Source organism: Oncorhynchus kisutch, linkage group LG28 (assembly GCF_002021735.2).
Source record: "Oncorhynchus kisutch isolate 150728-3 linkage group LG28, Okis_V2, whole genome shotgun sequence".
NCBI lineage: Eukaryota > Metazoa > Chordata > Actinopteri > Salmoniformes > Salmonidae > Oncorhynchus > Oncorhynchus kisutch.
Genome location: NC_034201.2, coordinates 26,798,651 through 26,826,500, shown reverse-complemented (window position 1 = coordinate 26,826,500; position 27,850 = coordinate 26,798,651). Strand labels below are relative to the sequence as shown.

General features: G+C 42.5%; 1 protein-coding gene across 2 annotated transcripts in view; it reads right to left on the bottom strand.

Moving 5' to 3' along the window:
• The window catches only part of LOC109872599 (uncharacterized), an 83,797-nt gene that overhangs the window by 9,176 nt on the left and 46,771 nt on the right, over positions 1-27,850 (bottom strand). Inside the window, exons 5-17 of one of the 2 annotated variants that reach the window (XM_020463892.2) lie at positions 27,761-27,805; positions 22,278-22,393; positions 17,647-17,806; positions 8,691-8,830; positions 7,210-7,336; positions 6,936-6,971; positions 6,635-6,756; positions 5,684-5,813; positions 4,658-4,803; positions 2,158-2,284; positions 1,940-1,975; positions 1,485-1,594; positions 1,144-1,270 (exon numbers count right to left, since the gene is read on the bottom strand). In XM_020463892.2, the coding sequence (XP_020319481.1) occupies positions 1,144-1,270; positions 1,485-1,594; positions 1,940-1,975; positions 2,158-2,284; positions 4,658-4,803; positions 5,684-5,813; positions 6,635-6,756; positions 6,936-6,971; positions 7,210-7,336; positions 8,691-8,830; positions 17,647-17,806; positions 22,278-22,393; positions 27,761-27,805 (1,422 nt within the window). The remainder of the gene's footprint in view (positions 1-1,143; positions 1,271-1,484; positions 1,595-1,939; positions 1,976-2,157; positions 2,285-4,657; positions 4,804-5,683; positions 5,814-6,634; positions 6,757-6,935; positions 6,972-7,209; positions 7,337-8,690; positions 8,831-17,646; positions 17,807-22,277; positions 22,394-27,760; positions 27,806-27,850) is intronic. The other variant, XM_031807721.1, reaches the window with a different exon arrangement.

Genomic DNA, 27,850 nt, shown 5'->3' with positions numbered 1-27,850 from the left:
TTACTTTATTTATATGTTCTGTCCTTTTTCAATAAGTGCCTGCATTGAACTTTATTAGGGCAAAATACACAATACATCCTTTATACCTATATTTGTAAAGCAGTCCACACCCTTTGGCTGGAGTCATACTAAGACTAGGACAAAAGTAGGACATTATGGGGAAAAGGTTGTCATTTGTGACACTCCAATGGTGGCTGAACGGAAACTACATTATTCTACACTACATTACCAAAAGTATATGGACACCGGCTTGTCGTACATCTCATTCCAAAATCATGGGAAATAATATGGAGTTGCCGCCCCATAACCCCCCCCCCCCACCCCATTTTGCTGCTAGAACAGCCTCCAGTCATCTGGGAATGCTTTCCACTAGATGTTGGAACATTGCTGCGGGGACTTGCTTCCATTTAGCCACAAGATCATTAGTGAGGTCGAGCACTGATCCTGGGTGAGTAGGCCTGGCTCGCAGTCTGCTTTCCAATTCATCCCAAAGGTGTTCGATGGGGTTGAGGTCAAGGCTCTGTGCAGGCCAGTCAAGTTCTTCCACACTGATCTCGACAAACCATTTCTGTATGGACCTCGCTTTGTGCATGGGGCATTGTAATGCTGAAATAGGAAAGAGCCTTCCCCAAACTGTTGCCACAAACTTGGAAGCACAGAATCATGTATGTCATTGTGTGCTGTTCCGTTAAGATTTCCCTTCACTGGAACTAAGGGGCCTAGCTCGAACCATGAAAAACAGCCCCAGACCATTATTTCTCCTCCACCTAACTTTACAGTGGGCACTATGTATTTGGGCAGGTAGCGTTCTCCTGGAAATGTGGCATCCTTTGACGGTGCTACTTTGAAAGTCACTGAGCTCTTCAGTAAGGCCATTCTACTGACAATGTTTGTCTATGGAGATTGCATGGCTATGTGCTCGATTTTATATACCTGTCAGCAATGGGTGTGGCTGAAATAGCAGAATCCACTAATTTGAAGGAGTGTTCACATACTTTTGTATATATAGTGTATTTATCACCATCTATTTACCATGGCATATAATACTGTTAAAACTGAATGTGTGCTCACATGTCTCATCTAGCTTGCTGTGCTACCTAAAGATAGCAGTAAATGGGCTGAGGTCATGCCAGGTACACTCACATAGGGAATGGGCCTCAGTGATTTGACAGAAGTGGCCACACAGCCACAGGAAATGAGGTCGGGATAAAGGCCCTCTCCCAGGATGTACTGGTTTCCACAGCAACCCTCCTCATCAAAAAGCAGCCAGCTGGACGGGGCAAGAAGACCAGTGAGCGTGAATAAGACAATAAGCATCATAGACATTGTTCAATGCCTCCCGTGGCAACTACAATTAAAGATACATTGTGGCATGCCTACAGTAGAATACTGACAATCCTTAATTATCAACCTGTAAGTAAAATAGGGACATAACTCCACCTCTCGGATCAATACAGATCAAATAGTAGTCCTCCAGTACTCACCTTCCCCTGATGACTCTGAAGGACATGGGGGAGGCAGAGCCACAGTGCCCTGCCTCCCCCATGTACCCCTCACTCACTCCCCTGTAGTGGGGCTGGCTGTAGGCCCACAGCTGGAGACACAAAAGCACAACTTAGTGCACACTTCACGGCTGGGTATCAATTCTCAGATTGCCCCTTTCCCTAGTCTCTTTTTGACAGGTGAAAATAATTTTATTTATTTTTATTTTTATTTTACCTTTATTTAACCAGGCAAGTCAGTTAAGAACATATTCTTATTTTCAATGACGGCCTGGGAACAATGGGTTAACTGCCTGTTCAGGGGCAGAACGACAGATTTGTACCTTGTCAGCTCGGGGGTTTGAACTCGCAACCTTCCGGTTACTAGTCCAACGCTCTAACCACTAGGCTACGCTGCCGCCCCAAAAAAATAATGTTGTGTAATGATATATACATACCATGAACTTTGGTTCTCTGAGGCCATAAAGGTCCTGCTGTAATAATAAAAGTGTTTTGAAAAGTGTTTTTCCAACATCTATACCATATATTTTCAGAGAGCCACATAGAACTACAAAGAAGAGACATAGGAGGGATTTCATCTGCATGTCACGCCTTTTGTCACTCTTATGTCAGTCTTATGGTCTATTCCTCTAATAGGCTACGATATGGAGCTCACCAATCGTATGGGTCGGATAGACTTGGCTGCTCCATGGTTGCCACCCCAGTGCAGAGTGGCAGGATGTTTGCCTTTCTCCAGTATGCACTGCTCTCCACCGAAGCATTTCTCACTGTACGCCACCCATCTGAAACAGACCAGCCCAGAGACCATCAGCACCAGATAGGCACAGTGAATAGTGAATGACAAAGTCATGTGAAACTTTGTGAACTTTAGTTTGTTGGGATTAGGGTTTCAAAGGGAGGGTATATTATGGGAAACTACCAGGAGGTTGGTAACTTTCAAGTTTCTTTTGAATTTGAACAGATGACATCTAGTGGCCTCTTTGGGTACTTAAACCATCAATTTAGTAAATATCATTGGGGTTAATATGAGGGTTTCAGCATGAAATATCCTTTATATATTTTTTAAAACACTTATTTATTTGACTATATCTTTGTTGTAAATGTTTTGGTGCCAAACTGGTGGCAGTGGTGAAAAAAGTCAATAGTTGGAAGAGATGTTGATTAGATACTTTTCAAATTCATTATCTTTAACCATATGGTCTATCCACTAGAAACTAATGGACAATATGGACAAATATTTAAAAAATGAATACAAGTTATTCAAGATAAAATTACCAAAGTGACCATAGATTACCTGTTAATTACTAAAATTACAGAAGTTTCTGGTAACTTTGGTAAATTAATGGTAGCTTTGCAATAATAGTTGGGATGCACCTCTATTAAGATGTTATTATGACTGGTCTTCTGCAAAGTTGTGGTGATTTCCATTTAACCCTTTACACTCGTGGGAATTGGCCTATATGGAATTGGCCTATATTTCTTACAGAAGAAATATGAAAAGTATATGCATAAACATTGTAGCAATTGAAAGTGAACAGTTTGGAGATTATGGGAAAAATATTAGACCAAAGTTGAGAACACAACAGTTCACCTGACAAGACTAAATGCAAACATTACACTGCTGATTTATGTGCATTTTACATTTACTGTACTTTTCGCAGCATTTGTTGATAACAAAATCTGAAAACAGGCTGTATACATTCAGTAACATCATAAGAATATTTGTGGGACATTTGGGGTAGGTGTAACATAAGACAAAAACAATACAAGGGTTTGAGTGAGAGGACTAACTGGTGTCTCCAAGTGAATACACATCTCTCCAAAGTGCGCACAGTTCCTACGAAACTTCAATGCACTTTTATGACAAAGAAGTCTTCAGCTATAAGGTGTTTTTGTGAGCTCTCCTAGCTGTGCTGTTGAGGAACTAAAACAAGCACACTTATAGTTGTTTTGTTTGGAACACAATCCTGCATCCCCGCCATCACACAATTACTATTGCTGTTAACGCAATCCAAAAACGTCCCATTTTAAATCTCAATCTGGGTCAGGTGGGCATCATTTGAATGCTTGTTCTATTGCCAACATGACTAGTTAAGTTATAAAATACGATCTTACACTGTTAGGTTTCACAAGGCAAATCAGAGAAATAGATCGTAATTTTGGTGTGCATAGAAAGGAGCCATGAATGCATTCAGGTGCATGTTCCGCTGCTAATTTTCCACACAATCAACAAACATAGGCTCATTCAGTTCAGAACAACCCAGGGTATGAAGCCATGTCATCTTGTAACTTTACATCAAACATAGTGATCATAAACTTTGACAATGTACACTGAGTGTACAAAAATGAAATAGACCGATCAGATGAATCCAGGCTATTACTATGATCCTGTATTGATGTCACTTGTTTAATCCACTTCAATCAGTGTAGATGAAGGGGAGGAGACAGGTTAAAGAAGGATTTTTAAGCCTTGGGACAATTGAGACATGGATTGTGTCTGTGTGCCATTCAGTGGACGAATGGGAAAGACTAAATATTTAAGTGCCATTGAATGGGGTATGGTAGTAGGTGCCAGGTGCATCATTTTGAGTGTGTCAAGAATAGCAACCCTGCTGGATTTTTCACACTCAACAGTTTCCTTTGTGTATCAAGAATGGTCCACCACCCAAAGGACATCCAGCCAAATTGGCACAACGGTGAGAAGCATTGGAGTCAACATGGGCCAGCATCCCTGTGGAACGCTTTCGAAGCCTTGTAGATTCCATGCCCTGACAATTTGAGGCCGTGCTGAGGGCAAAAGGGGGTGCAACTCAATATTAGGAAGGTGTTCCTAATGTTTTGTACACTCAGTTTTCTGATTTGGAAGTGAAGTACACATTTGGACTCACGGGTGTTGGGCTTCCTTTTATGACATCCAAGCTATATTTATTATAATCCTCAACATCTCATCTTTCAAAATACATTGAGTCCTCTTCATTTACAGCATTTCGCTAACTCAGACATGTGCAAAAGTTTCCCAATTAGCGGGAGGGTAGGGGGCAACTTCTTGTCGCATGCGGTGCTCAAGTTCAGAACGGCTGTCAGTCAAACATACAGAACTGTGAAGCGCAGAGTTCCTGAATTGACCCCAACCTGGTCCTCTAATTGATACTCACACTCCACTCTTCACACAGAAGGTGGTGGTCTTTTCAGTGGCTCCATCCTTCTCCAGATCAGCGACGTCCAGATCCAAAATGTCCCTTCTCCCGGCTCCAGGAGACCCAGTTTCCTCCTGCAGTGAGACTGAAGGCTCTATGAAGTCCTAACAATGGGAACCATGCAGAAGAGCTCACTGAGTAAGACTGCTTTATAAAATAGCTACAACAACTCTTACACTAATGTAGCCTAGTACAAAAACAGAGCTTACATGAAGAAATGTGGGCTGGTTAACTGTATAGAAACTAGCACCACTGTACAAACCACTTTTATCCAAATCCTATGAAGTTTCCCTTTCTCTTGTTCTTTCATAGCCTCAAACTGAAAAACTCTACAAGCTGCATTTACATAGCTGCTGCATTTAGCTCAGGTAGTTCATTCCGTAAGCACTATCCGTAGTGGGAGCTTTACAGAATGGCTGCTGGTGGCTGGTGATTACACAACAGTGTATAGTTGATCAAAAGAGTGGTGCTGCTAACAGCCAGAGGGCACTAGGGGTGGAGGAAACTGGAATGCTAATGAACCATGGTAGACAGTTAGCAATTAACTCTACCTGTTTAATCCTATTAGAAGCGTAGCCTATCCTAGCCAGGAGTTCGCTGTTAGAGCATTTCTACTAGCTAATGCTTCTGACTGATATCAGGAGGCTAAAATAGACACTTAGACAGTGGTGAGGTGATGGAAAGGGAGTGGAATGGAGGTCTGCTGGGTGTCAACTGGGTCATACCGATGGTTAATATAAAACATTTGGCCTGGTTTCAAACAAAATGACTCTGCCATGCACAAACACACACACACACACACACACACACACACACACACACACACACACACACACACACAGACCCCAAAACATTTCATTGACTTCCCTCATTCTTTCAAATCAAGAGTACGCTTTCAGGATTTGCACAGGTACACATACCCACATAGGCCACATATACTGAATACATTGTAAATAACCATATAATTAAAATCCTGTTACTTACTGCCTGTAAGAAACGGAAAGAAAGCAGCAGAGGGTGATCGGCTCCACCCAGATCTGCACAGTCACTGTATTCTCCCTCCTCCAGTAAATACTGCCGTCCTGTGAAGTCCTCTCCAGTGTAGCCCACCCATCTGTCAAACACAGAGGTCACAGGTCAAACCACAGCTAAATACTCCTACTCACACTTATACCAACACAGCTTGAATAGGAGCCTGGGTGTCAATGATACGTTGGTGCTGATAACAGTGTCTGAGCGGTGGATATGCCACTTGAGTTAGTGCTAAGGAATGTTTGATTGATTTATTGTTTGGGTTTTTTGTGGTGTTACAATTGAAATGTTATCAGATGTCATGCGTACCAACCCTCTCTGTAACCAAACACCACACCAAAGCATGCGTACACACACACACACACACACACACACACACACACACACACACACACACACACACACACACACACACACACACACACACACACACACACACACACACACACACACACACACACACACACACACACACACACTTCCTGTTCTACTTGGCATATGTTTGCACAGGGAGTTGAGCTACATTTGCTCCATATGACAGTAGAGGGAGCATTCCTGAGGAATTACATGACCAGTAGATTGTGAAACTGTTTGCAGCAGAATGACACACCTTGTAAAAACCTCAGTACAGGTAGCATTCCAGAGTAAGTATGCAGCTTGGCATGAATGCACTTCCTTTCTCCCTACCTTACTCTGTCCCTCACTCACTCACAAAAAACAAATGCATGTGAATTCCCAAACAAACCAAACCTTATTTTTTCCATACAAATTGGAATGACATTTAACTAAGAGGGTCTAGAGATGTTCATTAATCTGAGTCTATGAGTGAGTCCTCATCTGTCTCCGTCAGCTGTGGATGACAGGCAGGCGCAGACAGGAGGGAGGGCATTGACATGGACTCACACTCCACCAATGACCCGTAGCGACGACGCCCCCTTCAGCCCAGCCACAGCTCCCAGACTGGGGGTGTGGCCTCCCAGCTCTCTGCCCCGCCCCTGGAAGAGGGGCTGCTCAAACACCAACATCTATAAAAAAAAACACACAAACAAAAAACTATATCTCATGCACTTTCTAAATTAATTTACTTTCATTTTCATTAATCATCATTGTGCAAATTGAAGGGATTATTTAACTGTATGAGATCGGCTGTTTACTGCAGGGGATAGTGGTTTATGCTGTACTTTCAATATTGATCATGTCTTACCTTAGGATCCAGAGGTCTCCTCACTCTGAGCCCACTCTGTCAGAAAGACACAGAACATAAGAAACCAAACCTTGATGAAAATGAGGCCCAGACGTATATATTTCTGAGACTTTGAGACATAGGATTTCTTAAATTTAATGGGCTATGGGCCAATTTGGAAATCAATATAAACTCCTTTCCTGAGTGTACAGCATTGAAATGTAATTGGGCCCAAAACCGAACACAACCAAGCAGTGTCAGCCACCTCAGTGATGCCACCGTGGTGAACCCTTACCATTCTGAGGGGTCTCAGTGACCTCACAGTGGTGACCTGGGGATGACCAACGCCAGGTGTTGTGGAGCCGCCTGCTTCCATAACCGCATAGTTCCCATGGAAACCAGGGCTACCGTAGGCAAGCCAACTAAGGTGGAAAAACAAGACGAAGGCATTATCAATGAGAGGCCCAGGTAATCTAATCTCAATTGTTTGCTAAGCAGACTTTTGTGTTACAAGCATCGGGCGTCGCTGATATTGTTTTTAATTTACAGGTAAACATTGTCTATTCATGTGGCACCACATTTATGGAGGCTGCTCAGTTCATTGCTTTATGCATGAAATGTATGCATGGTTGAATGCCTGATCAAACACAAATACTTAGTCCACAGTCATACTGTCAGTGTCACTAATCTCCACTACAATAGAAACCACTCATCTTCTCTGTGAGAAGAAAAATATTTGATTGAAAACCTGTAAGTATGGAACAACAAAGGAAAATCCCTAACGGAAAAACATTGTTTTTCCACACAACATTTAAGTCACAGTATAGATGGCCTGCTTGCTCTTTCTCTTTGCCAATGACACGAGTGTGTGTTCAGTCTGTTGCGGGTAGAATATCCTAGTTTATTCTTTGATAATAGGCAAGACATTGCAAGACAATGCAAGCCAATAAATTGCGAGATACAGCTTTTGATTGCAGACAGACGGGCCTAATGCACGGTTCTGACTGTCTGTGGCCCTCCCCTTTCTCTCCTTCCCTCACTAGCTCGCTATGAAAGACGCAAGTGTTTGTGTTTTCGAAAGTACAGAAACGAATCAGTCTCCTCCGTTCCAAAAATTCTGAATCTTATATGACTGTGCTAGACAGAACTTCCTTGCCCGGCCCTAGTGTAATAGGTCCATTATTCTGCATTGTGAATTGAGGTGGAATTTTGTGATTTTTCGAATCGTTTTAACGGAAAACCGATAAAAAAATGGCTGTTTAAATGTTAAGCAAAACTGTACATTTGTCGCTTCCCTAATTGCATCATACTTTGGCAGTCAAATTCCAATCCTAACTGTGGCTTTCTTCAACTATCAATATGGGTGTGTTAGTAAATAGATTTTACAGAGTCTGGTGACAAGGTCTTTATTGAAGAGTTAGCACATTAACTACCTCACTACCTCCACCCTGAAGTGAGACATTATGAAACTTAATTTTAAGTGTTAATTCTGTCACTTCTATTACCACCCATAAACATTCCTGTACCGAATGTGTGTGCTTTATAAACACACCTGAAAATAACAGTTTAAGCAGGAAACTAGAGAGCTGGAGCTCAATGACTCAGCTGAGAACAATCCACCCAAATTCTGTTGAAACAATATGGACGTTGGTTGGCAAGGACACATCTCCTCAAAGAGTCATTCCCCCCTGTTGTTTTAGCATTGTAAGTGCTTCCTATTTCAGTCTATATAGCCTGTAGCTACTGAAGCGCCCCTAACAGGATAGGCCTCCTCACCAGCCAGACTTGACAGTCAGGTTTGAGAGGTGGATAGGTCCACCACGTGTTCCCAAGCTGTCTGCTTCCGAGTTGAGACGGTCCGTGGCTCCTCCTGGTGCTCCAGCTGGAAGCAGATGGATTTCAGGAGTGCCGTCATCCTGAACGGTGTAAGAGACACAACAACATTCCCTCAATATGTGGAGAGATTCCACTACACACAGCTCTATCAATCCTTCTCTATCAGGCCCCATTATAATGACTAAGGCTGAGAAATGGGAAGATAGAGGGGGAAATTGAGAGAAAAGGGGGAGCAGAGAGAGGATAACAGAGAGACTGACAAAGTCAGAGAAGAATAGGGGAGTAATGAAGACAGCTTCTCCATCCTGGAGGGGGAAATCAATCATTTCCAGGCCCAGGGACATGTACTAGTCTGTGGCGACCTAAATGCCAGGACCGGACAAGAACCTGACACCCTCAGCACACAGGGGGACAAACACCTGCCTGGAGGTGACAGCATTCCCTCCCACATATGCCCCCCTAGGCACAACTATGACAACATAACCAACAAAAACGGGTCAAATCTCCTGCAGCTCTGTCGCACGCTGAAACCTACCAAAAAACAATTAGGCAACAACAAATTCAATCCCTTTTAGACAATTTCCCGGGTAAAACATTCCACTGTAATAGTGAAGGTGTAAACTTGGCAGTAGAAAATCTTAACAGTATATTTGACCTCTCAGCTTCCCTATCAAATCTAAAAATCTCAAATAGAAAACCGAAGAAAATTAACAATAATGACAGATGGTTTGATGAAGAATGCAAAAATCTAAGAAAGGAATTAAGAAACCTGTCCAACCAAAAACATAGAGACCCGGAAAACCTGAGTCTACGCCTTCACTATGGTGAATCACTAAAACAATACAGAAATACACTACGGAAAAAGGAGGAACAGCATGTCAGAAATCAGCTCAATGCAATTGAAGAATCCATAGACTCTAACCACTTCTGGGAAAATTGTAAAACACTAAACAAACAACAACACAAAGAATTATCTATCCAAAATGGAGATGTATGGGTAAACCACTTTTCCAATCTTTTTGGCTCTATAACAAAGAATAAAGAGCAAAAACATATACATGATAAAATACAGATCTTAGAATCAACTATTAAAGACTACCAGAACCCACTGGATTCTCCAATTACTGTGCCTTGCGAAAGTATTCGGCCCCCTTGAACTTTGCGACCTTTTGCCACATTTCAGGCTTCAAACATAAAGATATAAAACTGTATTTTTTTGTGAAGAATCAACAACAAGTGGGACACAATCATGAAGTGGAACGACATTTATTGGATATTTCAAACTTTTTTAACAAATCAAAAACTGAAAGATTGGACGTGCAAAATTATTCAGCCCCCTTAAGTTAATACTTTGTAGCGCCACCTTTTGCTGCGATTACAGCTGTAAGTCGCTTGGGGTATGTCTCTATCAGTTTTGCACATCGAGAGACTGACATTTTTTCCCATTCCTCCTTGCAAAACAGCTCGAGCTCAGTGAGGTTGGATGGAGAGCATTTGTGAACAGCAGTTTTCAGTTCTTTCCACAGATTCTCGATTGGATTCAGGTCTGGACTTTGACTTGGCCATTCTAACACCTGGATATGTTTATTTTTGAACCATTCCATTGTCGATTTTGCTTTATGTTTTGGATCATTGTCTTGTTGGAAGACAAATCTCCGTCCCAGTCTCAGGTCTGTTGCAGACTCCATCCGGTTTTCTTCCAGAATGGTCCTGTATTTGGCTCCATCCATCTTCCCATAAATTTTAACCATCTTCCCTGTCCCTGCTGAAGAAAAGCAGGCCCAAACCATGATGCTGCCACCACCATGTTTGACAGTGGGGATGGTGTGTTCAGGGTGATGAGCTGTGTTGCTTTTACGCCAAACATAACGTTTTGCATTGTTTCCAAAAAGTTCAATTTTGGTTTCATCTGACCAGAGCACCTTCTTCCACATGTTTGGTGTGTCTCCCAGGTGGCTTGTGGCAAACTTTAAACAACACTTTTTATGGATATCTTTAAGAATTGGCTTTCTTCTTGCCACTCTTCCATAAAGGCCAGATTTGTGCTATATGACTGATTGTTGTCCTATGGACAGAGTCTCCCACCTCAGCTGTAGATCTCTGCAGTTCATCCAGAGTGATCATGGGCCTCTTGGCTGCATCTCTGATCAGTCTTCTCCTTGTATGAGCTGAAAGTTTAGAGGGACGGCCAGGTCTTGGTAGATTTGCAGTGGTCTGATACTCCTTCCATTTCAATATTATCGCTTGCACAGTGCTCCTTGGAATGTTTAAAGCTTGGGAAATCTTTTGTATCCAAATCCGGCTTTAAACTTCTTCACAACAGTATCTCGGACCTGCCTGGTGTGTTCCTTGTTCTTCATGATGCTCTCTGCGCTTTTAACTGACCTCTGAGACTATCACAGTGCAGGTGCATTTATATGGAGACTTGATTACACACAGGTGGATTGTATTTATCACCATTAGTCATTTAGGTCAACATTGGATCATTCAGAGATCCTCACTGAACTTCTGGAGAGAGTTTGCTGCACTGAAAGTAAAGGGGGCTGAATAATTCTGCACGCCCAATTTTTCAGTTTTTGATTTGGTAAAAAAGTTTGAAATATCCAATAAATGTCGTTCCACTTCATGATTGTGTCCCACTTGTTGTTGATTCCTCACAAAAAAATACAGTTTTATATCTTTATGTTTGAAGCCTGAAATGTGGCAAAAGGTCGCAAAGTTCAAGGGGGCCGAATAGTTTCGCAAGGCACTTGAATGAGTTACAGGACAAAATAAAAACCCTCCAACCCAAAAAGGCCTGTGGTGTTGATGGTATCCTCAATGAAATGATCAAATATACAGACAACAAATTCCAATTGGCTATACTAAAACTCTTTAACATCATACTTAGCTCTGGCATCTTCCCCAATATTTGGAACCAAGGACTGTTCACCCCAATCCACAAAAGTGGAGACAAATTTGACCCCAATAACTACCGTGGAATATGTGTCAACAGTAACCTTGGGAAAATCCTCTGCATTATCATTAACAGCAGACTCGTACATTTCCTCAATGAAAACAATGTACTGAGCAAATGTCAAATTGGCTTTTTACCAAATTACCGTACAACAGACCATGTATTCACCCTGCACACCCTAATTGACAACCAAACAAACCAAAACAAAGGCAAAGTCTTCTCATGCTTTGTTGATTTCAAAAAAGCCTTCGACTCAATTTGGCATGAGGGTCTGCTATACAAACTGATGGAAAGTGGTGTTGGGGGTAAAACATACGACATTATAAAATCCATGTACACAAACAACAAGTGTGCGGTTAAAATTGGCAAAAGAACACACACATTTCTTTCACACAGGGTCGTGGGGTTAGACAGGGATGCAGCTTAAGCCCCACCCTCTTCAACATATATATCAACGAATTGGCGCAGGCACTAGAAAAGTCTGCAGCACCCGGCCTCCCCCTGCTAGAATCCGAAGTCAAATGTCTGCTGTTTGCTGATGATCTGGTGCTTCTGTCACCAACCAAGGAGGGCCTACAGCAGCACCTAGATCTTATGCACAGATTCTGTCAGACCTGGGCCCTGACAGTAAATCTCAGTAAGACCAAAATAATGGTGTTCCAAAAAAGGTCCAGTCACCAGGACCACAAATACAAATTCCATCTAGACACTGTTACCCTAGAGCACACAAAAAACTATACATACCTTGGCCTAAACATCAGCGCCAAAGGTAACTTCCACAAAGCTGTGAACGATCTGAGAGACAAGGAGGGAATTCTATGCCATCAAAAGGAACATACATTTCAACATACCAATTAGGATTTGGCTAAAAATACTTGAATCAGTCATAGAGCCCATTGCCCTTTATGGTTGTGAGGTCTGGGGTCCGCTCACCAACCAAGACTTCACAAAATGGGACAAACACCAAATTGAGACTCTGCACGCAGAATTCTGCAAAAATATCCTCCGTGTACAACGTAGAACACCAAATAATGCATGCAGAGCAGAATTAGGCCGATACCCACTAATTATCAAAATCCAGAAGAGCTGTTAAATTCTATAACCACCTAAAAGGAAGCGATTCCCAAACCTTCCATAACAAAGCCATCACCATACCCCTGTCTGCGCATTATGCCCTGAATATATTCTACCATGCCCAGAAACCTGCTCCTCTTATTCTCTGTCCCCAACGCTCTAGGCGACCAGTTTTGATAGCCTTTAGCCGCACCCTCATACTACTCCTTCTCTGTTCCGCGGGTGATGTGGAGGTAAACCCAGGCCCTGCATGTCCCCAGGCACCCTCATTTGTTGACTTCTGTGTTCGAAAAAGCCTTGGTTTCATGCATGTCAACATCAGAAGCCTCCTCCCTAAGTTTGTCTTACTCACTGCTTTAGCACACTCTGCTAACCCTGATGTCCTTGCTGTGTCTGAATCCTGGCTCAGGAAGGCCACCAAAAATTCAGAGATTTCCATACCCAACTATAACATCTTCCGTCAAGATAGAACTGCCAAAGGGGGAGGAGTTGCAGTTTACTGCAGAGATAGCCTGCAAAGTAATGTCATACTTTCCAGGTCCATACCCAAACAGTTCGAACTACTAATTTTGAAAATTACTCTCTCCAGAAATAAGTCTCTCACGGTTGCCGCCTGCTACCGACCCCCCTCAGCTCCCAGCTGTGCCCTGGACACCATTTGTGAATTGATCGCCCCCCATCTAGCTTCAGAGTTTGTTCTGTTAGGTGACCTAAACTGGGATATGCTTAACACCCCGCCAGTCCTACAATCTAAGCTAGATGCCCTCAATCTCACACAAATCATCAAGGAACCCACCAGGTACAACCCTAACTCTGTAAACAAGGGCACCCTCATAGACGTCATCCTGACCAACTGGCCCTCCAAATACACCTCCGCTGTCTTCAACCAGGATCTCAGCGATCACTGCCTCATTGCCTGTATCCGCTACGGAGCCGCAGTCAAACGACCACCCCTCATCACTGTCAAACGCTCCCTAAAACACTTCTGTGAGCAGGCCTTTCTAATCGACCTGGCCCGGGTATCCTGGAAGGACATTGACCTCATCCCGTCAGTTGAGGATGCCTGGTCATTCTTTAAAAGTAACTTCCTCACCATTTTAGATAAGCATGCTCCGTTCAAAAAATGCAGAACTAAGAACAGATACAGCCCTTGGTTCACCCCAGACCTGACTGCCCTCGACCAGCACAAAAACATCCTGTGGCGGACTGCAATAGCATCGAATAGTCCCCGTGATATGCAACTGTTCAGGGAAGTCCGGAACCAATACACGCAGTCAGTCAGGAAAGCTAAGGCCAGCTTCTTCAGGCAGAAGTTTGCATCCTGTAGCTCCAACTCCAAAAAGTTCTGGGACACTGTGAAGTCCATGGAGAACAAGAGCACCTCCTCCCAGCTGCCCACTGCACTGAGGCTAGGTAACACGGTCACCACTGATAAATCCATGATTATCGAAAACTTCAATAAGCATTTCTCAACGGCTGGCCATGCCTTCCGCCTGGCTACTTCAACCTCGGCCAACCCCCCCGCAGCTCCTCGCCCAAGCCTCTCCAGGTTCTCCTTTACCCAAATCCAGATAGCAGATGTTCTGAAAGAGCTGCAAAACCTGGACCCGTACAAATCAGCTGGGCTTGACAATCTGGACCTTCTATTTCTGAAACTATCTGCCACCATTGTCGCAACCCCTATTACCAGCCTGTTCAACCTCTCTTTCATCTCGTCTGAGATCCCCAAGGATTGGAAAGCTGCCGCAGTCATCCCCCTCTTCAAAGGGGGAGACACCCTGGACCCAAACTGTTACAGACCTATATCCATCCTGCCCTGCCTATCTAAGGTCTTCGAAAGCCAAGTCAACAAACAGGTCACTGACCATCTCGAATCCCACCGTACCTTGTCCGCTGTGCAATCTGGTTTCCGAGCCGGTCATGGGTGCACCTCAGCCACACTCAAGGTACTAAACGACATCATAACCGCCATCGATAAAAGACAGTACTGTGCAGCCGTCTTCATCGACCTTGCCAAGGCTTTCGACTCTGTCAATCACCATATTCTTATCGGCAGACTCAGTAGCCTCGGTTTTTCGGATGACTGCCTTGCCTGGTTCACCAATTACTTTGCAGACAGAGTTCAGTGTGTCAAATCGGAGGGCATGCTGTCCGGTCCTCTGGCAGTCTCTATGGGGGTGCCACAGGGTTCAATTCTCGGGCCGACTCTTTTCTCTGTGTATATCAATGATGTTGCTCTTGCTGCGGGCGATTCCCTGATCCACCTCTACGCAGACGACACCATTCTATATACTTTCGGCCCGTCTTTGGACACTGTGCTATCTAACCTCCAAACAAGCTTCAATGCCATACAACACTCCTTCCGTGGCCTCCAACTGCTCTTAAACGCTAGTAAAACCAAATGCATGCTTTTCAACCGGTCGCTGCCTGCACCTGCATGCCCGACTAGCATCACCACCCTGGATGGTTCCGACCTAGAATACGTGGACGTCTATAAGTACCTAGGTGTCTGGCTAGACTGCAAACTCTCCTTCCAGACTCATATCAAACATCTCCAATCGAAAATCAAATCAAGAGTCGGCTTTCTATTCCGCAACAAAGCCTCCTTCACTCAAGCCGCCAAGCTTACCCTAGTAAAACTGACTATCCTACCGATCCTCGACTTCGGCGATGTCATCTACAAAATGGCTTCCAACACTCTACTCAGCAAACTGGATGCAGTCTATCACAGTGCCATCCGTTTTGTCACTAAAGCACCTTATACCACCCACCACTGCGACTTGTATGCTCTAGTCGGCTGGCCCTCGCTACATATTCGTCGCCAGACCCACTGGCTCCAGGTCATCTACAAGTCTATGCTAGGTAAAGCTCCGCCTTATCTCAGCTCACTGGTCACGATGGCAACACCCATCCGTAGCACGCGCTCCAGCAGGTGTATCTCACTGATCATCCCTAAAGCCAACACCTCATTTGGCCGCCTTTCGTTCCAGTACTCTGCTGCCTGTGACTGGAACGAATTGCAAAAATCACTGAAGTTGGAGACTTTTATCTCCCTCACCAACTTCAAACATCAGCTATCTGAGCAGCTAACCGATCGCTGCAGCTGTACATAGTCTATTGGTAAATAGCCCACCCTTTTCACCTACCTCATCCCCATACTGTTTTTATTTATTTACTTTTCTGCTCTTCTGCACACCAATATCTCTACCTGTACATGACCATCTGATCTTTTATCACTCCAGTGTTAATCTGCAAAATTGTAATTATTTGCCTACCTCCTCATGCCTTTTGCACACATTGTATATAGACCCCCCCCTTTGTTTTCTACTGTGTTATTGACTTGTTAATTGTTTACTCCATGTGTAAATCTTTGTTGTATGCTCACACTGCTATGCTTTATCTTGGCCAGGTCGCAGTTGCAAATGAGAACTTGTTCTCAACTAGCCTACCTGGTTAAATAAAGGTGAAATAAAAAAATAAAATAAAAAAATGAACCTGGAGAAGAGTCCCCTAAGCAAGCTGGTCCTGGGGCTCTGTTCACAAACACAAACACACCCTACAGAGCCCCAAGACAACAGCACAATTAGACCCAACCAAATCATGAGAAAACAAAAAGATAATTACTTGACACATTGGAAAGAATTAACAAAAAAACAGAGCAAACTAGAATGCTATTTGGCCCTACACAGAGAGTACACACCGGCGGAATACCTGACCACTGTGACTGACCCAAAATTAAGGAAAGCTTTGACTATGTACAGACTCAGTGAGCATAGCCTTGCTATTGAGAAAGGCCGCCGTAGGCAGACATGGCTCTCAAGAGAAGACAGGCTATGTGCTCACTGCCCACAAAATGAGGTGGAAACTGAGCTGCACTTCCTAACCTCCTGCCCAATGTATGACCATATTAGAGAGACATATTTCCCTCAGATTACACAGATCCACAAAGAATTTGAAAACAAATCCAATTTTGAAAAACTCCCATATCTACTGGGTGAAATTCCACAGTGTGCCATCACAGCAGCAAGATTTGTGACCTGTTGCCACGAGAAAAGGGCAACCAGTGAAGAACAAACACCATTGTAAATACAACCCATATTTATGCTTATTTATTTTATCTTGCGTCCTTTAACCATTTGTACATTGTTAAAACACTGTAAATATATAATATGACATTTGTAATGTCTTTATTGTTTTGAAACTTCTGTATGTGTAATGTTTACTGTAAATTTGTATTGTTTTTCACTTTATATATTATCTATCTCACTTGCTTTGGCAATGTTAACACATGTTTCCCATGCCAATAAAGCCCTTGAATTGAATTGAGAGAAAAGAGAGAGAGAGAAAAGAGAGAGAGAGAAAAGAGAGAGAGAGAGAGAGAGAGAGAGAGAGAGAGAGAGAGAGAGAGAGAGAGAGAGAGAGAGAGAGAGAGAGAGACAGAGAGAGAGAGAGAGAGAGAGAGAGAGAGAGAGAGACAGAGAGAGAGAGAGAGAGAGAGAGAGACAGAGAGAGAGAGAGAGAGAGAGAGAGAGAGAGAGACAGAGAGAGAGAGAGAGAGAGAGAGAGAGAGAGAGAGAGAGAGAGAGAGAGAGAGAGAGAGAGAGAGAGAGAGACAGAGAGAGAGAGAGAGAGAGAGAGAGAGAGACAGAGAGAGAGAGAGACAGAGAGAGAGAGAGAGAGAGAGAGAGAGAGACAGAGAGGCAGAGAGAGAGACACCCTGGCCCTCTGCCAAAGCTTCTCAGAGAGGGAGTGATAGTCAGCCCTGGTAGGTCTAAATAAATGAACCATAGTCTCCCAATAGAAATGTTGGAGGGAAATCACTAATGGCGCATGGCACTGTAATGTCATGGTAATAAATATGCCAACCTTCACTAGTCTTCTGATGGAGCCGATGGTGATTGTGGTGGGCTTGTCCTCTGTCCCCTGGCTGGCCTGCTGCTGACCTGGTTGGTGGCTCAGTACTGTCTCCCCTTCTTCCAGCAGCATCCCGGGGCCCAGGAACCCCGGCTCCAGGTATAACAGCCAGCTACGACACAAACCCACTGTGTGAGCACCCACTTCCATCTCTCCGTCCCTCTCATACACAGACTCTTTCTCTGTCTTTTTTTCTCTCCCACCCACTCAGCACAATAAGAGACGCCAGCCACCAACTGACTGCACAGAGTACACACTAACAGAGCAAGGGCATTGCCATGGAAACCAGGCCCCACCTTCCCTACTCCTTGGTGACAAAAAATAAACAAATAAAAATGTATAAAATTACCCCCTACCAGTACACACACACACCCAACACATGAACTATAACAGTTGATGATTAAAGTTACATGTTGAAGAGAGGATTACAGCACTGCGCTGACAGTAATGTAAATCAATCTGGCTCTCACCAATGTTTTTTTATGTTTAAATATTAAACGCTGCTTTACTAATGCCCCTGACCTACAGGCCCACAGCACACAGTTGGGGGCTTCAATACTTCAATATCCCTGCTGAGACCTGGCCAGAATACTGCCTTTTATCTGAGGATAAACATGGCAACAGTCGACAAATATTGTAGATCCTGAAAATAACACAGCGGTGTGATATGTGCAGTGTAAACAACACTATTGTGTGTGTGTGTGTGTGTGTGTGTGTGTCGCCAATATTCCATAAATAATCTATGTGGATGGTCAGGAACTGCATCGAAGAGGTAAGAGTCTGTCTATATTGACTCAGACAAACAGCCAGGGCTCTCCTAAATGGTTTAGTGCCTGGTTTTACTGATTATACATCCACCATGAGAGACACAGATCAATATCTCCTAATAGGATAGGCTGCTCGGGATGACGCCCAAGGAGGGAGGAAGCATCTCACGAGAAAGTCAAATCCCTCATAATTAGTCTTTTTGTGGCTCACGCCATCACTGATGAGCTTGAACTGAATTTTTTTGAATGACCATCACTCTGGGTGTCCAGAATAGAGGTCGACCGATTAATCAGAATGGCCGATTAATTAGGGCCCATTTCAAGTTCTTTTTTTCAATTTTTTTTCTCATACCTTTATTTAATAACTAGGCAAGTCAGTTAAGAACACATTCTTATTTTCAATGACTGCCTAGGAACTGTGGGGTAACTGCCTTGTTCAGGGGCAGAACTACAGATTTTTTCACCTTGCCAGCTCAGGGGATCCAATCTTGCAACCGTACAGTTGACTAGTCCAACGTTCTAACCATTGCACTCCACGAGTAGCCTGCCTGTTACGCGAATGCAGTAGAAGCCAAGGTCAATTGCTAGCAGGCATTAAACTTATCTTATAAAAAACAATCAATTATAATCACTAGTTATAACTACTAATCCAGTTTAGCAGGCAATATTAACCAGGTGAAATTGTGTCAGGGTATATGCAACAGTTTGGGCCGCCTGGCTCATTGCGAACTAATTTGCCAGAATTTTACGTAATTATGACATAACATTGAAGGTTGTGCAATGTAACAAGAATATTTAGACTTAGGGATGCCACCCGTTAGATAAAATACCGAACGGTTCCGTATTTCACTGAAATAATATACGTTTTGTTTTGCGAAATGTTAGTTTCTGGATTCGACCATATTAATGACCAAAGGCTCGTATTTCTGTGTGTTATCATGTTATAATTAAGTCTGATTTGATAGAGCAGTCTGACTGAGCAGCAGCAGGCCCGTAATCATTCATTCAAACAGCACTTTCGTGCGTTTTGCCAGCAGCTCTCCGCAAGCACAGCGCTGTTTATGACTTCAAGCCTATCAGCCTAATGGCTGGTGTAACCAATGTGAAATGGCTAGCTAGTTAGCTGGGTGTGCGCTAATACTGTTTCAAACGTCACTCGCTTTTAGATTTGGAGTAGTTATTCCCCTTGCGCTGCAAGGGCCGCGGCTTTTGTGGAGCGATGGGTAACGCTGCTTCAAGTGTGGCTGTTGTCTATCTGTTCTTGGTTCGAGCCCAGGTAGGGGCGAGGAGAGGGACGGAAGCTATACTGTTACACTGGCAATACTATAGTGCCTATAAGAACATCCAATAGTCAAAGGTATATGAAATACAAATGGTATAGAGAGAAATAGTCCTATAAATGCTATATTAACTACAACCTAAAACCTCTTACCTGGGAATATTGAAGTCTCATGTTAAAAGGAACCACCAACTTTCATATGTTCTCATGTTCTGAGCAAGGAACTGAAACGTTAGCTTTTTTACATGGCACATATTTTACATGGCACACATCTGTACATGGCACACATTTGACATGGCACATATTGCATATTGGCACATATTACTTTCTTCTCCAACACTTTGTTTTTGCATTATTTCAACCAAATTGAACATGTTTCATTATTTATTTGAGGCTAAATTGATTTTATTGATGTATTATATTAAGTTAAAATAAGTGTTCATTCATTATTGTTGTAATTGTCATTATTACAAATAAATAAATAAAAATCGGCCGATTAATCGGTATCGGCTTTAATGGCCCTGCAATAATCGGTATCGGCGTTGAAAAATCATAATCGGTCGACCTCTAGTCCAGAAGTGGTTCTGTCAGACCACTGCCTAGGAGTTTGTTGAGTCATGTACTAGAAAATCTGTCAAACTTAAATAAGTCAACCTGTAAAGTAGCCCTTGTACTGCAAATCAAAACTATCTTGGGGAACAATAGAGTTGCTAGAGTTATATTTGTTCCTCTGTGGACCGTAGAGGGAACAATAGGACCCAAGTCGGTCGGTTAACCTGAGAATTGGACGGAGCAGAATGCACACAAATACAACAATGCAGCTACAACGTGAATCGCTTCCTTTCTCTCCTCCCATCTGGTCGACGGGGAGAGAGCTCCTACACAAATTGTTGGAAAGCTGCTTTGCTTTTCCCATTTTTTGCTTGGAAAGGCTGGTTTGGTGTAAATAATACAACAGGTCTAGGGCTCTGAACGGGGGGCTGAGCCAACACACTAGTACACAAATGGAAGGTGGGTCCATCCATAAAGCATGAGATATTGCGTAAGGCACCAAACCGTCGCTAGCATTTCCGCGCAGAGTCGAGCAAGCCTGCCCTTGCTTAAGTCATTTGACAAAAAGCACACAGCGCCAGAACATGTTCGCAAGACTGAACGTTTCTCGTTCTGCATCCATTCCATATGAGAGCAGTGTTACAGCATAGCCACACAGCTACCAAGCTCTTCTGTACGTGAACCTGCTTTGCCCCTGGCAGAGAGGCACAAAGACTTACTGTCATGTGCATTAGTTAAACCCAGTGCAGCATTATATGAATATGAACAACTAAACTTATGTATAGTATATATTAAACCTTTTTTGCTTTTTCATCATGAAATATAGATAAAATAACCATATTCTTCGAACTGCAGTAGAAATATGATATGAAGCTGATAGTACATTGATGTATGAGAGATTCTTTAGGAATAGTATTGACTTCCATCTATCCATAGTTTGGCCCTCCAAACATGTAAGTATCCGCAATGCCCACTGCTCGTTCTCATGGTGCCAATGTAAGAACCTTAACAATGTTTTCAAATGCAGCTGTTAGTGTAAGATCTCTTGCTATGAGGAGTTCAATCAAAAGGGTCACTCAGATGGGAGCTGTGTGATGGGGTGGGTTTTATTTGGGGTTCATTTTCTAATTCATCAGTTTTTTGTTTTACTTGTAATGGTGGAATCAATTAGCGTAGCATCAATTGTTGCTTCATAGCTCTGTGCATGTACTATGAATGTACCGTATGTTATTGATAAGGATGTAAAGATGATCATGTGATATGGACTTGCGCTGACAAAGTATTTGTCATTTGGCCAATGTTGTTTATTCTGCTGATTGATTGAATACATGATAATACTTATTTTGAGAATTTAAAATGCTCATAACATCCCCATTCACCTTTAAACCAACAACTACTGATGACGCCAAGGAAAAAACTCAAGAACTCAAATTTGGACAAGGCCTTGATTCCCAGTGATGACAGTGTTTGTGTGGTTTAGCTGACAGGCCTTTTTAATGGGAGCAACCAGCGATGAGTTACCCAATTACTGTCTGTCACTGCCAGCCCAGTAGATTAACCCCCCCAACACAGTTGGAAGGAACATTATGGGGTCTCAGAGGAATCAATTCCGATTCAAACAAGATGTTCTGTTCTGACATAAGTTAAAAGTCTTATGTTCAGTGATAATAAGGCCCTTCTTCCATGAGAGTGCAAGAGCAAGGCAGGAAGGCAAAGAGACATGGGTATAAGTCCAAAGCAGAGGATGACACTACAGAAAGGATGGCTCATTCTGACCCAAGTGGGCTATTTTACAGTTGACTTAATATAAGTTTGACAGATTTTCAACTACCTGCTTCAACAAACTCTAGGCCTTGGTCCGACAGAACCACTTCTAGAAGCCCAGAGTGTTGGTCATTCAAAGACTGATATACAACCTCATAAAGAGCATGTTTAAGGAGTAAGCAACCTTAAAATAAATTCATTAGCTCTAAAGATCCTCTTACCATCCTCCCAGGACTCGCACTGAGGCACCCTGCGGAAACACCATCCCAGAATCCTCCTGGTCTCTGTGGATCTCCCACATCTCCCCAGAGAACGTCACACCATCGTAGATGTTCATCTGGAGAAACAGAGTAAGTCATTAGAAAACATAGAGCAACATCAGGGCTAAATACAGTGCCTTGCGAAAGTATTCGGCCCCCTTGAACTTTGCGACCTTTTGCCACATTTCAGGCTTCAAACATAAAGATATAAAACTGTATTTTTATGTGAAGAATCAACAACAAGTGGGACACAATCATGAAGTGGAACGACATTTATTGGATATTTCAAACTTTTCTAACAAATCAAAAACTGAAAAATTGGGCGTGCAAAATTATTCAGCCCCCTTAAGTTAATACTTTGTAGCGCCACCTTTTGCTGTGATTACAGCTGTAAGTCGCTTGGGGTATGTCTCTATCAGTTTTGCACATCGAGAGACTGACATTTTTTCCCATTCCTCCATGCAAAACAGCTCGAGCTCAATGAGGTTGGATGGAGAGCATTTGTGAACAGCAGTTTTCAGTTCTTTCCACAGATTCTCGATTGGATTCAGGTCTGGACTTTGACTTGGCCATTCTAACACCTGGATATGTTTATTTTTGAACCATTCCATTGTAGATTTTGCTTTATGTTTTGGATCATTGTCTTGTTGGAAGACAAATCTCCGTCCCAGTCTCAGGTCTTTTGCAGACTCCATCAGGTTTTCTTCCAGAATGGTCCTGTATTTGGCTCCATCCATCTTCCCATCAATTTTAACCATCTTCCCTGTCCCTGCTGAAGAAAAGCAGGCCCAAACCATGATGCTGCCACCACCATGTTTGACAGTGGGGATGGTGTGTTCAGGGTGATGAGCTGTGTTGCTTTTACGCCAAACATAACGTTTTGCATTGTTGCCAAAAAGTTAAATTTTGGTTTCATCTGACCAGAGCACCTACTTCCACATGTTTGGTGTGTCTCTCAGGTGGCTTGTGGCAAACTTTAAACAACACTTTTTATGGATATCTTTAAGAAATGGCTTTCTTCTTGCCACAGATTTGTGCAATATACAACTGATTGTTGTCCTATGGACAGAGTCTCCCACCTCAGCTGTAGATCTCTGCAGTTCATCCAGAGTGATCATGGGCCTCTTGGCTGCATCTCTGATCAGTCTTCTCCTTGTATGAGCTGAAAGTTTAGAGGGATGGCCAGGTCTTGGTAGATTTGCAGTGGTCTGATACTCCTTCCATTTCAATATTATCGCTTGCACAGTGCTCCTTGGGATGTTTAAAGCTTGGGAAATCTTTTTGTATCCAAATCCGGCTTTAAACTTCTTCACAACAGTATCTCGGACCTGCCTGGTGTGTTCCTTGTTCTTCATGATGCTCTCTGCGCTTTTAACGGACCTCTGAGACTATCACAGTGCAGGTGCATTTATACGGAGACTTGATTACACACAGGTGGATTGTATTTATCATCATTAGTCATTTAGGTCAACATTGGATCATTCAGAGATCCTCACTGAACTTCTGGAGAGAGTTTGCTGCACTGAAAGTAAAGGGTCTGAATAATTTTGCACGCCCAATTTTTCAGTTTTTGATTTGTTAAAAAAGTTTGAAATATCCAATAAATGTCGTTCCACTTCATGATTGTGTCCCACTTGTTGTTGATTCTTCACAAAAAAATACAGTTTTATATCTTTATGTTTGAAGCCTGAAATGTGGAAAAAGGTCGCAAAGTTCAAGGGGGCCGAATACTTTCGCAAGGCACTGTATATTGTCAAATGGATACAGTCTGACAGTCAACCTCAGCAAATTGTCTTTAAACTGAATTTGATTTATTGACTCAAAACAGGGGAACCATACAATAATTAAATATCAAAGTTTTTCAAAGTTAGATCATATTTGTGTGACAGCTGAACTGTGGTGGTTGGGTGTTGTTTTTAGAATTATATTATTACAGAACGCTGGGTGTAAATGAACACAGTCAAGTTTTAAAAGCCTGAGGGGAAGGGTTTCCAGCATGGAGCCGGGTGCTGAGCTACATTGCAGCTGTGTAAAGAAGCACAAGATTGAACTTCACTCAACTTAGAGGCTTCCCTGTTAGTTAACACTATCAATGTTTCCCTATACTTTGGGAATTGGGATTGAATTGATGTAATATTAGCCACTTTCAATGCAACATACCGAAACAAAAACTATGCAAGACTTTGGGCCTCTTTACACTACACTACTTTGACGACAAAAACTAGTTCCAGGAGAGATACTTGTGTCGTGTAAAGATACAGATATAGATTCAAATCCCTCTTGAATAGATGTCTCCCACAATCAGGGGTTGGAACCAAAATTATTTTCCAATTGTTTAGTTCTGAACAGAAAAATTACTTTTTTTCTTCTGTTCCGCTGTTCCGATCAGCAAAATAATGTTCTGAACTGAAAAAGTTATGGTTTATATAGTTCCTTTCTGTTCCTTTTTACATTTAGTTCGACATTAAATGACTTCACCAATCAGTGTAGGATATAGCTGCTTGCTTTGGAGGCGGTCAAGCTATAGTTGTTTACATGCATTGGACAGACAAGTGTAGGGCGCGAGATTCAATTGAAATTTTGTCAGGTGGGGAAAGAGCGAGAGAAGGTGGAGGAGGCAGCTTGGAGGAGGCTCACAGAATTATACCTACAGAGGAGCGGCTTCTATGATGGAACTTTGAATGTTTTTGAACTTGGCTTAACGTTGGACCAGAGCTTGCTAGATGGCTAACAAGTTTTTATGTGCAAAGCGGCACCAGAATATATAATTAATTAATACAACGTGATAACTCCAGTATCCTTAACTAGCAATGAAAAAGTTTATCCATTCCTCTCTAATAAAAAATCTCTCCCTAATTTTTGAATCATGCTTGTAAAGTTAGTAGGCTACAATAGCCTATGCTTCAGGAGGGGGGGGGGGGGGGGGGGCAGGTAGCCTACACACACTGGCAAAGATTTTCAGCTGTCAGGCAGACACTGGAATAAGTTTCTAAGTGACAGAGTGAGGGCTTTGCATAGGCGCTTTGTTGCAATTTTTGTGGGACTGGGAAAAAATGCTGAAACTTAAAATAACATTATTAACCGGTTTCCATGCTTTTAAACTAATGGTTCTGTTCCCGAACTGTTCCAGGTTCTAATTCTGTTCCTCAATTTTTTTTGTTATTTTCTGGTTTTCGGTTCTGTTCCCTGAACCGGTTCCTACCCCTGGTTTGAATTGCTACAGTATCTTTATTTTGTTTGTCTATATACTATGGTATTTACCGTATGATAATAGCTGCACTCATACATGAAGCAGGAATGTGGCTTTGGCCACATCACATCCATGGCCAGTGTGAACAGAAAAGTTGCTAATCTGATGGTGAAAAGTGATAGATCTCACTAGACATATTTTACTAATATCAATCGAACCTTAGTATTTAACCTTTATTCAACCAGGAAGGGCTCATTGAGATTTAAAATCTAATTTCAAGAGCGTTCTAGCCAAGATAGGCAGCACCAAGTCATTACACAATTACAGACATACAGCATGAAAAATTACAAAAAATTACAAAAAATTACATGAAAAATTAATCTAGTAAAAACCATAGAATTCACAATCAAAAAATAGCAAATTAAAAACATTGACAGGTCAGGGAATCAAAACTAACTATGCAAGAGATTTTGCCGAACGCATCGGAGTAGGATTCTATTGCATTAAAGGCACAAATGGTCGCGAGTAGATGTGCTTGTTTTGAGATCAAAGCGAGAGCTGCATGTAGCCCTGTGTGCATATGTGTGCATATTTGTTCATATTTTTTGCTAGTTAGTTATTAGCGCAATTATAGATAATTTCTGGTCATCAATGGGGGAGTGGTTGCTTCCTACATGAGCACAAAACGTGCACATTTCTAGCCATCTTTGAAAAATGTGTCAAGTAAAGAGCTTTTTTTATGAATTTAAAAGGGGCAGTGCTGTATTTTGAGACAGCAGAGGGTAGCATACATTTTTGTCTGATTCTCTGTTATAATAATAATGATATGAGAATAATAATGAATTTTATTTTGTAAAGTGGTTTCTTTCATCAAACACAATACAACAACATTTTCAGTCACCTCATTGTCTTAAGGACAAGTGGAAAAAAATACCAATTGAATGTAGGCCTACATTGAACACCACACATTGGTTGCTACTGTAGGCTGAATAATAGAACTGCTATTTCCATGTTCAAATTTTATGGGATGTTTTTTATACATAGTTTTTTTAATGGTAGCCCACTCTGGTAGGCTTAGATTATGATCAAATAGCCACAGTTGCCTACTTTGCCAATGTTAAAACTGGAATTTCAAGTGTGTACAGCCTCAGCGTTCACAGTAAACGGGTGCCGGAATTTGCACAGAATTTTCACAACGTCCAAGTTTGCACTCAGAAAACCTGAACTTTGCTCAGTACCCCAAGAAATGTGTGGGAACATTAGTGTTGAGTGACTACTCCTGAGGCCCCGAGCACATTTCTGATGACAGAAAGGGAGAGAGGAAGGGGGGCCAAGGAGGAAGGAAAGAGTGTCGTTAGTCCCCTAACCAGCCCAAAAGATGCCCCAAGCAGTCATTATAGAACAAAGTCTCTTCTATAATTAACACTCTGTGTATTTTCATTTTTTTCACTCCTACCAGGCTACAAGTGTCTGCCTGCTTTAATTCCCAGTCTTGATAGTTTTGCTGCTTTGCCTTGCTCCCTTTGTTTCCTCCTCGATAACAAATACTTTTCCAACGCGGCTAACAGAACAGAAAACCGTGGTTGTGCGGCTGCAAAGCAATTCCATTAGTGATTGAGTGAAACAACAATGTAGACAAAACCTCTGGCACTCAGTGCTTTGTTCACTGCCTGTGTTGTGAGCCTATAAACTTCATAATCTACTGTATGTAAAACCGCATACAAGTTGTTTGTTGGACAAAACCCATTCCTGATTTACATATACAGTGCTGACCACAGGAATATTAATATGATTGTAATCCAAGTTCCTGACTCACTGTTGCATTCAGCTCTCAAGGCTGCAGACTAGCACTGTAGGTGGTTTCCACTCGTCATTAGAGTGCTATAGAAGAGACCCGCACTCCTCTGAACAGATTCTGACAAACTACAGCCCCTGATAGCAGATGATAGCTTTCAACAACAATAAATAGCCCGTTGCATCATCACAATCTCATCTTCCGTTATGACAGGCTTTAGGAAGAGATTAAACTGAAAAGATGAGTTGCTGCACTACTTTCTGCAGGCTGAGGTATCATTAACTAATGAAAGAGAAATGTTCTGTCCAGCTCAAAGGCGGTCTGGCATCTCCAATCTATTCAGCAGCACGGCGATTAGGAGGCAGACTGCCTAAAACGTTAAGACAGTCATTAAGATGAGATCAGAAATTAGCACGACAGTGAGAAAGTAGAGGGCTCATGTAATACATGTGATCTCACCAGTGTAGGCCTTGGGATGACCTTCCCATAACTCCAATTTCCCCCCTGAAATGACATCAACAGGGGTCAAATATTAACATATATTAGTTC